The sequence below is a fragment of the Porites lutea genome, chromosome 1, assembly GCF_958299795.1.
Source record: "Porites lutea chromosome 1, jaPorLute2.1, whole genome shotgun sequence".
NCBI lineage: Eukaryota > Metazoa > Cnidaria > Anthozoa > Scleractinia > Poritidae > Porites > Porites lutea.
Genome location: NC_133201.1, coordinates 46418816 through 46431237, shown reverse-complemented (window position 1 = coordinate 46431237; position 12422 = coordinate 46418816). Strand labels below are relative to the sequence as shown.

Below are 12422 nucleotides of genomic sequence, written 5' to 3'. Positions count from 1 at the left end.
CTTTGCTGCACGCGGAAAAGGGACCTTTTCCGCGTGCAACAAAGGAAATAGGAGATGTCTGCACGCAGGCAACTTACTTTCCAGATGGGGGATTGTAATGATTAGAAAGAGAAATAAAAAAACAACCACTCTTCCCCTGTCATAGAATACCTAAAAAAATCACTTTGTTAAGCATCCGTCACTTCCAAGAAAAGCGGAATGTGACAAATGAGAAAATGTCAATTGAGCTTTCGCTCCACCTGACAGCAATCAAATGACATCACGGATGTTAATACAAAGTACATTTCAAGGGAATTTTATAAGTTTCGCTTTCGATAGTCTGAATTCCATCGAACGGGTCTTCCGGCATTCAGAATAAAGATGAAAAACATCCATATGCTCTTTCTCCTAAACCGTGTAATGTGAACCAGTCCGTAAATCATCCGTTTTTATATGAGTTGACAAACGTGAACGTGAAGATATCAAAACTATGACTCAGGAGTCAGATAGGTAATTCGTTTCATCAATTTGGACTTTTACCCCGCCTGACAACCGCCAAATAACATCCGGGATGTCAATACAAACTGCGCTTCAAGGAAATTGGTAAGTTTCGCTTTCATTCTGGTATTCACAGTAAGAAGTTTGTTTGTTCAAAAATGGCTGAAAACCAAAGAACGAGCAACCATGAAGACCGAGCAATACTTGTTGACATGGGGAAAGCAGGAAGTGGAGGCTTCTTTGGAGGCATTATTGAAACCCCACCAAATAATCGCGAAATCACAAGCAGCCCAGTTCCAAGCGAGTCGGGATCTCAACATCGTCCTTCGTTCTCTGTTGAAACAATTCACATCTCCTCAAAGTCAGATGCGTATCAAGGAACTGATTATGGCTACGCTGGTGTCATCATTTACTCGTGTGACGGAAAATCAGACTGGCAAACCGCCAATGGCACTCGCTGTAAGAGCGGATACGTTGTGATTATGGATACCGGAACTGAGAAAGTGAAGAAATATCAAGAAGAGAGCCCAGGGCTTGTGCATGGTGCTGTTTACCGAAGTGCTTTTGGAGAAGAGTGTACCGCAAGGCATGTCAACGCGGAAGGATTCTCGGTTATGAACGGAGAGTTCAAGATCAATTCTAGCGTGTTCAATCCAGCAAAAGATGGTTACCATGATGACAAACGATGCATGCATCCAGTTTCAGCTCGTTGTATTAGGAAGGTAATTGAATTTTGGAAGAATGCAGGAAAGGACTACCACAGTTGTAGGAATTTTGCAGTCAAGGATTTGCTCAGGGATAATCGGCAAGACAGGCCACCCTTTATAAACAGCACATTCTGCTACTCCGCGCCTCCTCAATTTCAGATTTTTGTAGAAACTCTAACGGGAAAGACCATCACACTTGAGGTAGAGCCGAGCGACTCCATTAAAAAGGTCAAGACAAAGATCCAAGACAAACAAGGCATTCCCCCCGATCAGCAGCGTCTTATTTTCGCCAGCAAACATCTTGAAGATGGCTTTAACGTGAGCGACTACAACATCCAGAAAGGATCCACCCTTTATTTGGTGATGCGTTTGCTTGGCGGTTTGCAGTCGTAGTTTCTGCAATACGAGGAACCAGCTAAACGACAACAAAAACACAAAGTGTCACTCCAAGACCGGCCACACTGGCCACGTAACGAGTAGCTGCTACTCAATTCTCTTCGTCGGTGCCTTGATTCATTGAGGAGGATAGAGAACATGTACAGACTACCATTCAATGGCCAACTCCTTTAATCATCATCAGTTCACTAACAAACAATCTACAACCTCGCTATCACAAATGTTTGATATGATAAAAGATTGCTTGACTTTGTCAAAGCTCCGGTAGACGACACTATACTATATAGCATTCCTCTTATGACTACCCCGACAAATCAAGTAAAACATTATTAAAACGCTTACCGTCCAACTGAAAAAGCAACTGGTTTAGACGGGATCGGAATTAAAATTTTAAAACTGGCATTACCAGCGATTATTCAAAGCTTGACTCACATCTATAGCACCAGTATTATGATCCATGCCACCTTTCTTGATACAGCAAAAACCTGTGTGTAAGAACCTAGTGGTTTAAGAACCTTCTGAAAGAACTTTGCCTCTTTAATACCCAAAAATATGAGAACCTGTTTAGCCAAGCAAAATCAGCCAAGTTCTTGTACGGTGGGTTACAGCTGAATAAGGGTCTGAATGGGGGGTCCACTTGTCGGTTATCGGTCAAAATTCAGTTACTTTGCCGGCAGTCGATTAAAATTTTCGATCTTTGTCCGTTGAAGGTAAATCTCAGTTAATAAGTAAAAATACATGTTACTGTAGTTATATGTATTTTACTCAGTTTCAAGACTATTATCCCTATAAAACGTTAAAAACTGATGCATCATTTGATTGATCGTTTATTTCACCTTTGTTTTCCAATATAGTACCGATAAAATCATCAAATCTTTTATCGCAAATGTGAACTTGGTTTTCCTGTTGACTACAGGACACTATGAAAAGAAAGGAAGGGAGGTTAATTGGACACGGAGGGAAACGCCCACTCTAACCTTTTGGATACGTAAATTACTATACCAAACAGTAATTACACCAAAACAGGTTTAAATGAAGTACAGATTACTATTGTCCTCATGGACCTTGCGGGAAGAAGTTTTACAGTGCACGGTTGTGAATAAATACTGTTTATTTTAAAAGAGGACCAAAGTCAAGTTTCTTTATTTTTCTGGCAGTGAAAAACTATATCTGCTTCATAGAAATATAGTAAAGTAATTGCCAGACTTCAAAACATTTATGTTTTTACGCGTGGATTTTCACTGTAACCGCAAAAGAGCAAGATTAACCCCTATCCACAAAAAAGAAAAAAGATTTGCCTCATGATAAAAACAACTATAGACCAAGTCCTGCCGGTCGTTATTAAACCTCTTGAAAGACATGTTGCATCACTGACTTATCTTAAATACCTATGTCCTCATGGTCTACTATAAAGAAAACAAACTGCTTATCGACCTCGCTATTTCTGAGAGACAGTCCTGCTTCGAAAGCTTACTAACAACTGGCTGAAAGCTACGGATGATAATAAGCTTATTGGAACTGTACTTTTAGACCTCGGCAAAGTTTTTGAAATTCTGCATTAAAAATATCCAGATACCATGCTAGTGAGTAGGCTTAAACTAGTTTAAGTCCTACTTATGTGACTGAACCTAACGATGCACCATTTTCGTATCATTCATCTGTACCCGTAACATCGTTAAAAGGCGTTCCACAAGGATCTATCCTGTAACCCGTACTATTTTCTGTTTATATCAATGATTTAACCCTTTTTCTACCAACCGCTAATGTTGACATTTACGCCGATGATAGGATTGTAAGGAATGTTGACCACAGCACTGATTTTACCCAACAAAAACTGCAAAGCAGCCTAGGCAACGCCGTGGCTAGTTGGTTTGCGTTAAATCAGTGGGCTCCCAATGTAAAGAAGACTAAACACCTGCTTATTGCCACTCGAGTAGACTCGACAGAAATTGCATGCAATTCCCTGACAATTCTGCTCAATATCTGTATCTTAATGATGAGAAGAAAAAAGAGGACAAAGAAGAAATTAGCTTTTAGGAGTTGTAATTGAAAACCACCTTAGTTAGAATAACCACATTGATTACTTAATTCGGAGGCTGAATTCCAGAATACTCCCCCTGAAAAGAGCAAAGAGCTACCTAAAAATTCACTCCAGGAGATTGCTCTTTAACGCATTGATCAAGCCTATCTTTGAATATTGCTGTTCTTTCTGTGGCAACACCAACCGTCACTCAACTTACAAGAATACTTAGGGTACAGAAACTCCGCGGTACATTAATCAGTGATTAATTTTAGAATGTAGTGTCCTAGACAGATCTGTTGAAATATTTGAAAGGTTACAATAGCTGCCGATTAACGCTCTCATACATCTCCGGAAGCTACGCACGTATGTTGTTCAAAATTGTGGACGTAAACAGGGTATGTCCAGAAGTTTTTAAGGTTATCTAAACTATGTCAAAAACAGTCATAACTATAATACACTATCCTCGGTTAAGAATGTATTGGAAGTACTCAAATAACGCTCAAATAAAGGATATGGTCTTCAAACGTTTTGTCTAAACGAAACTCAACTTTGGAAAAGTTTATGTGACGAAGTTATGAGTATTTCAAATGAGGAAAAGTTTAGAAATATCTTAACGAACACCATGTTAGACAATATGAAAAAACTAGATTATTTTAAAATAGCTGCACCTAACATTTTCACAATTTTATAAAATATATGTATATAATTCCTTTTACTTTACTTTCTGCATTTAATTATATCTTTTTTCCTGTATTTTTATACATCTTAGTCTACTCTAATTGACACAATTTTATGTTTTAAGTATTCCAGCGTTTTTTCGGTTTTCTTTCTTTTCTAGCTTTTTTTTCAATAATTCCACTGTTATTATACAGGGGGTTCGATCACAGACCACCGGAGGCGCAAGATTCTAGAGGGGTACATGCCCCGGAAAATTTTGGAATTAACGGTCCTCGGAAGTGCGTTTTCCACCATCCTGTGGCGAAAATTAAAGAATTCAAAATAAGTGACATCGATGCGAATTTTTTCGCCGAAATCTGGAAAGAAGGTGTGACAAAAGGCTGTCAATCGAGGCACATTTGAGACATCATCAAAACTCCGTTTGTAGGAGTTGAGCTGTTCGTATTGAAATACTTTCCTTTCTTTTACAAAGTTATGCCAGTTTATCAGACAGGATCCATGAGGAGCATTCTACCCAGGAACTCTCCCTCAAAACGCTGTAACACAACATTATAATCAACGGGATTGTTATAATGAATGTTCATATAGGGCTAAACAGATTTTTGGTCGACAACATCATCCGTAGATAGCCGCCTTTGACAAGCTTTAAAGTGCTAAATTGATGACATCGCGATTTGAAGTTTACATTGTGGTGAGAACTCGGCCTTGTCAAAACATTTCTTGAGGGACTGACTCACACGCGCTGTCAGGTTCGCGCAGATGGGGCTCTTCATCCTTGGCCGGAATCCCATCTAGAAGAACGAAAACTCCCAACCTAAACCAGGCCTGAAGATGGACGGGCTCCGCCAGGCTTTTGAATTGTCCATGACACGACATTTGAAATGACAGCTATCGGAAAAATTGATGAGAGGTATATGATGGAAAACTTCAGTGAAACATCGGTTCTAGTCAGGATGGTCAATAATTATACTTAAGTGACAAGAAGGACAAACAACAAGGAGTTGGATTTCTTGTTCACATGGATGTTGTCCAGTCTCAAGCACACTTATCACCATACACCCGAGGGCGACCCCACTTAACATAGCTCCCCTACATCAGACTATGATATGATGCCATTGAGGACCCCTACGACTATTTGCAGGAAATCTTGGACCAGTCCCCCCAAAAATGTTTCATTGCCTGTTGTTTTAGGCGACTGGAATTACAAAGTAGGGAGAATGATTTCAAGAACTAGAAAGACAACTGCAACACAGATAAAAACGTGAGAGGTCTAAGGCTTCTGGAATTTGCTTACTATAACGATCTCAGGCTGGTGGATCGATTGGCAAACACAAAGTGTCCAGAAGATGGACATGGCACAGCCCAAACGAAGGATAGTATAACCAGATTGATTACATCATGCTTAAGAGGCGCTTTTGGACCAGTGTGAACACTGCTAAGAGACGAAGCTTCTCAGGAGCTGACATCGGAAGCGACCATGATTTAGTGATGATCGAACTTCCGGCTCCGTGCAGGGCCCCACAAGGATTAAGTTCGATCTCCATCCCCTGGAATATCGTACTGGAAGATCACAGAACAGTCAGCATCGGAGGCAGAACAATCACCAACTTACGTTTTGCCGATGACATTGATGGTTTGGCAGGACAAGAGGAGGAACTAGTCTCTCTAGTGGATCACCTGGACAAGACCTCTTCTGCCTTTGGCATGGAAAGTAGTGCAGAGAAGACCAAACTGATGACCACTTACACTGATGGCATCAGCATTGACATCAGGGTCAATGGCGAAAAATCGAACAACGTTCACACTTTAAGTATCTGGGCGCAGTCATCACTGATCAAGGTTTCAGACCTGAAGTACTGTCTAGAATTACACAGACAACAACAGCACTATTGAAACTGAAAACCATCTGGGTTATATGCTCCTGTCTGGAACGACATGAATCTTAGCTTAAGGATTAGACTCATGCGCTCCCTGGTTGTCTCGGTAATCTTGTACAAGTGCGAAACCTAGACATTGACAGCGCACTGCGATGAGATGTTTTAGGAAACTGCTTAGTGTTCCATTCAAAGACCACATCATCAATGATGCTGCCAGGTATCAGGCAAGCCATCTTGTGCTATGACGACATCTTAACAACGGTAAAGAAACTTAAGGTAAGTGCTTTGAGTATCTGTCAAGATCAGTAGGGCTTGCCAAGACAACCGTACAAAATACAGTACAAGGAGCTGAGGGAGAAAAAGAGGAAGACAAAAGAAGCGCTGAGTAAATACCATCCTGATTGGGCATGGGCTGAAGTTTTGCGCTGTCCTAAGAGAATCTGAAAACAAAACCAATTGGAGGAAAAGGGTTGCTAGGTTCATAGCGCCCCGACGGTGATTATGACTACGGTATAGGTACAATGTGCAAGGTGATCGATAGACGTGCAACACGCGCAAAGTGAAGCCCCATGTCTCTCACAGTTTGATTAGACCAAGATGAAAGTCGGAAAGATTTATCAATGTTTCGTAGACGTTTTAATAAAACTATTATTCTACTCAAGTTTGTTGAATATGAAATTTTCATATCCAACTCGGCTTCCACTTCTTGGCTGTCTGTCTCCTTGTATCCAAAGCGCGCTTGGCAATTATTACTATAGTAAAATTCTTAAATTAATTTTCACACTACCGCCCCCTTCCCCTCATCATGCGTGTCTCATTTTCGCTTAACTTGTATTCGCAACCACTTTACTGTGTGACAGCCTGGCACAGGCTAGCTTAGAGTAGGGTCAGCTGGAGGTTTTGGGTTATATAATTTCCTGACGATTTTAAATTTGTTTATTGTATCTTTGATCCAAATTACCTACTTGGTACATTAAGATATTGTGTCTAGTTTTTTGGGGGGTATACGGTAAAACCCGAAACTGCATTCACCCCGAGAAGTTCTCTTCCTTTATTACTAGCCACCGGCAAAATACCATCTCGCAAAAGTGAGTGATAGACTTGTTTATCAAAAATACCGAAGCGGAAATTCCACGCTACGCTCGCGCTGTATAAGCGAACTTTCGGCATAATTGCAGCATTCTCTTTGCAACCAGCGGACATTGTACGTTGTTAGCGTACAAACGTGGTGCGGCGACCATAGGCTGAGGCAGAAGACGATCACGGACGAACTAGGGAAAAGCGATCTAGATTCCCAAGAAGCCTTGAAGTCAGTCGACGCGGGCGTGCCACGTTGGACCTTAGCCTTGGGCAGAAGAAAATCCTGCTACACGGCTTAGCAGAACCGAATGGTGCAGAAAAAATCCCTAAGGGTGGCGAGACGAAACCAATCGAAACAACGCCTGTCACTACCAAGACATTGGCGAGCGATGCCGGTTTAGAGAAGCTACTGAAAAAGACTGGGAGGAGTTTCATTAGATGACCTGCTTGTCACGCTCGGAGCCACCAAACAGTCATTGTCCGTTCCCCTCGAGAGGCTTGACAACAACCCGCAGGTGTTTCTTGGTGTACAGGACAAGAAGGGAGGTGAGACAAAATTTTCACTGGCTTTTCACACCAACTCTTTGTGGTTTTCTTGGGGAGCATCGCGTTTGGAGACCCAGTTAACCCCAACTGAGTTGGTGTGTATTTAGTGAGTGATAGACTTGTTAAATACCGCGGCGGAAATCCTACGCTACGCCCGCGCTGTATAAGCGAACTTTTGGCATAATTGTATCATTCTCTTTGCAACCAGCGGAAATTCTACGTTGTTAGCGTACATAGCAATTCAATTTTTTTCTTTTCTCTCTTTGTATCCACCTCCGTCCGGGAAGCATCGCGTTTGGTCTCAGCCAATACAGATACGGTTAACCCCAATTGAGTTGGTGTGTATTTATAACGCTTTAAATCGCTCGGGACAGTGAAAAAAACATGACACATGACTCAGCTCAGTAACATTTCCATGTAACTTTTATTGAAACATTTACCTTCAATTCTGTAGCCGCGGTAAATTTGCTCTGTATTTATTCCTTAAATTACAAACGAATGATGCTCAGATTTAACAACGGCCACGCAAACCAAGGGTGGTTTACCTGTGTTTTCAGCACAACTTTGACTGTATCAGTAAGCCACTACCCCACTCAATCTAGCTTTCCCTGTTTAATTAATGGGCTCTCAGGTGATTACACGCTTGTCCGCTAGACGTGCAAGTTCATTTTTTGAGCGAGTGGATTCAGTGTTTGCTGAACCCTAGGAATACTAAAGAAGTGTTATGAGTAAAAGCTAAAAGTAGATGGGATAAAAAATATGGCATTGTTATAAAAAGGCTGTATATAGCTATTAGTAAAAAAACTAGATTGTCACTTCGGTCTTTACCTTTTATGTCCAGAAATTTACGCAACAACGAAAATAACGAATTTAGCGGAAACTCGCCAAAAATGGCACGTTTTTGCCATTTTCGTCATTTGAATGTTAGCCAAACCCATGGAAATTTTTTTCGGCTTTTCAATTTTCACCATTTTTGTCAGATTCACCATTTTAGACAACTTATCCACTTTACAAGGGGCACCTCTTAACATCTCATTAAAAGTTTCGCCAAGCCTTCACGGATTTTTTAGCCACATTTGCCATTTTTCTCAAAATCGCCAGTCAGCAAGGAGCCCCTTTGGCCATCTAATTTGTATATTTGCTAAACGGCATGGCAAATTCTCGCCAGATTCGCCATTTTTATCAGATTCGCAAAACTTTCGTCACTCACTTAATTAAATTTCGCCAACCTTCTAGCGATTTTTTGCCAGTTTCGCCAGACACAAGTGAAAACTTGTGCAAAATGATTCTTATTAAATTACTAAATACGATTTTAACATTTGGTCTTTGCAATTGACCTAAAATTTAAATTACATGTTATGTTACTTCTTGATGTCTGACACCAACATGATATTACTATTTACTTTTAAATGTTATGCAATTGTAACTGAATATTCTTAGCAACTACACTGATCCTAACATATAATTTCCTTCGCACAGACTTTGACTGGGATTTCACCTAACATTGTACGTCGAGACGAAGAGAGGATACCGGAGATAGGAAGGAGGAAGTGCATTTTGGGTAAGAGGGATATTTCACTAAAGCCCCTTTAATCCGTCCTAGATTACCTATTGCAGTAAGCTTTAAATTGCAAGAAAGAACAAGGCTAAAGGTAGCATGAAGCAAGATAAGGCACTTCCCCCTGTCTTGGTTTTAACTCAAAACTAGTAAAGCCAGTTAGATAAGATTGATTTTTCTGAAGAAATATCTTAGACAAAAATTAAAAGCGAAATTAACATGTTACAGCTTGTAGATTTCAAATTCCTTTTAGGGACATACCCCCAGACCTAACAGCGGCTTGCGTTTTGGCAATCACAGATCTTGCCTCATCTACGTTAAGAAACGTTTTGTGAAAATACTTGTTTGACTTGATGCTGAGTATTGTTGCACGCACTCTTCCAAGTAGGAAGGAAAAAAATCAGGTGCCGCATGACAATTAAATGTTGTCACCATAATCTGAACTTGCAATATTGAAAAAAATGGGACTACAAGTGGTGCTGTACCATTTGAAAAAAATTTTTACTCCTAATTTTAACATCATTTTACAGAAAGATTGCTGTGTCGTTGATTCTATTTTATATTCATTCCAAAATGTATCGGCATTTGTAACTATTTCTAGTTATTTACTACAAAAATTTAAACAGCGGCACCCTAGAAGTTTTCTTTGTTGTAACAGAACTTGACTCCAGTGTACTTGTCGCTGTACTGGTCTGACATATTATGTAGGACGTGTGATAGAACACTAGGACGACAGAAGAAGACTCCAATTTCCTGCCTAGAGAAGATAAAAAGGAAAAGACTCATCATTATCGGTCGACTGATGAGCACTGGAAAAAGATTAAAAAGATTAGTAAAAGATTAAAACTCGTTAAAAATAACATTGGCATGAAAAAAACTCATTGCCAATTAACTTATAACTGTTTTGAATTTCTCTAGAATTACTAGGGGGGAAAATCATTCTTGGACCCTTAGTACATGTGTATCTAATACAAGGCTGTGTCACGGATGCTCTACAATACATCTCTCGCTTAAGAAGAATAAAGAGAGGTGAAATAATACCCTGGGCACACCTGAAACCACACTTTCAAGAGGGACTTGGTTGCATCTAGCATGGGAGCTAAGAAGTGAGAGTCCACAGTTTATACAACCAAGCCCTTTTAATTTTTGTTGATTAGTCAGTTGCGTTAATAGCGCACTATGCAATTTAGACGTCTTACTGAATAAAGGCAAGAAAAGGACAGTGAACAATAAAAACCTACCACGAAAAACGCGACCAAAAGAATAAAACAACGTCGCCGTTCCAAAGTAGTGACACTTTCTTAGGCTGAACACATGCCCTTCCCAATAAACTCTTTGTCTCATGCGGGAAGAGAGCATAATACATTTATTTGTCAGATCTCATGCAAAAGTACAGAATCCAGAAACAGCAACTATAGAATAAAGGGCCACTCAGGTCCACCTTGTCGGAAGGCTTTGAAGAACGAGTCATATAACAATAGGCGCTTTTGTTATTCAGTGATATGCAGGAGCCGATTACTATCGGCTCCTGGTGATATATATGGTAATAAGTTGCCCTGTATTTTGCAGTTTAGCTAGAGCGGAAACTCTTGTCTAACAGCATAGAAAAATAGTTGGGGCACTCCTGAAACTGCACGGGCGGTGGATCGCGAGGATTAAGTTTTTGATCATACGACATGATTTTACTGATACTATTGCAACTTGCATAGAACGTGATGGAGTTATCAAGATGTTTTCTGCTATAGCAAGTGCTCAGTTGCGAAATGTTCAAAAAAACTAACTTTACTGTTAGTGGATTAATACACAAAAATTTTTAAAATCCCTTGATAACTGCTCCAAAAAACAGTGGGCTATGAACCCTACGGCCTACCACTAGCCTGAATTTCACACGATTACTTCCAGTCGTATTTTCCTGTCAGCAACGTCGTCCAGTGACGTCACTACTCCTTTGCTTTAATTCATGCAAAAAGTAAAACACGATTTTCAACTGGAAAACAAAGAAGTATCGTCTGGAAAATGTCTACATGATGCAGTGATGCAGAATTGCTTTACTCTTTTTTATTGTAATTTCATGATTAACGTTTAAACTGTCAACTGTATGCGGTACTCTGAACGAATCTGTTGTCATTCAATAATCTCGATCGCAATCACGCAATGAAATAAGCTTAAATACACACACGGAACACTTTAACAACCCAACAATTTGCTTTAATGAAAAGAAACAGACGTTTGTATGGTGAGGGGCACAAACTTGCCCCCCCCCCTCCCACCATACAAACGTCTGGAAATTTTCGCAACTTTGTAGAGCTATATCTTCGTGAGTTTTTAACAAATCACTTTCAAACTTGTCAGTTTTAATAATTTTAAGGCCCTCCTTTCAGTGGTCTCGACGGATTTTCCCTAACTGGTTCATGTCAAAAGTGGAAAAAACATTGTTCAAAGGAAAAAATATGTGAATATTGTCTGTTCAGGATTTGACGCTAAGGTAGATTGAAAAGTTTCTATCTTAGTGAAAGCCGTCATTTTGTTGGTCATGACACAGGTTGCGTTGCTGGGAATGCAAACATCTCGTGGTACTTAGAAAACCTTCTTACCAATCAGAAAAGGGAAAAAAACATGGTTATTTTTAGGAACTTGGGCTTCATAAGCAACAAAGGCCTTCAGAAAGCACCCAATTGTAAGAACGTCCGTTTATAGAAGGGAATTAACCCAGTTTCGGTGTCTATTTTTAACGCCTGAGGTGGTATATAACGGTTTTTACAATCGTTTTCAAAAGGTTGGTGTAAGTCAAAATCTTGGTACAACTTTATTTATCTTCACAGTATGAGTAACTACAAAACAGCGATTGCAGGACGCGAGAGCAAGCCGCAGCAACTTGAGATGAGCGGAAAACAAAAAATTAGACAATTTTGAATGACGAAAAAAAATCCTTTGCACTTGTGCTTCAAATTGCACTCCTTGTTTTCCTAATGAGTTCACGGAATTCGATGAGGACCTGAGTTCATTTTAGCGCCATGATATTCAACGTCACAGAAATGTCTGCAGAGTTTTACATTTTTCTGCTACTAACTGGCAGCACA

At 40.1% G+C, this 12422-nt stretch overlaps 1 protein-coding gene across 1 annotated transcript; it reads left to right on the top strand.

Annotated features, from left to right (window-relative positions):
* Nucleotides 1-596: 596 nt before the first annotated feature.
* On the top strand, nt 597-3014 carry LOC140952860 (uncharacterized). The gene has a single exon (XM_073402314.1). The coding sequence runs from the start codon at nt 636-638 to the stop codon at nt 1575-1577; it is 942 nt and encodes a 313-aa protein (XP_073258415.1). The 5' UTR covers nt 597-635; the 3' UTR covers nt 1578-3014.
* Nucleotides 3015-12422: the final 9408 nt, after the last annotated feature.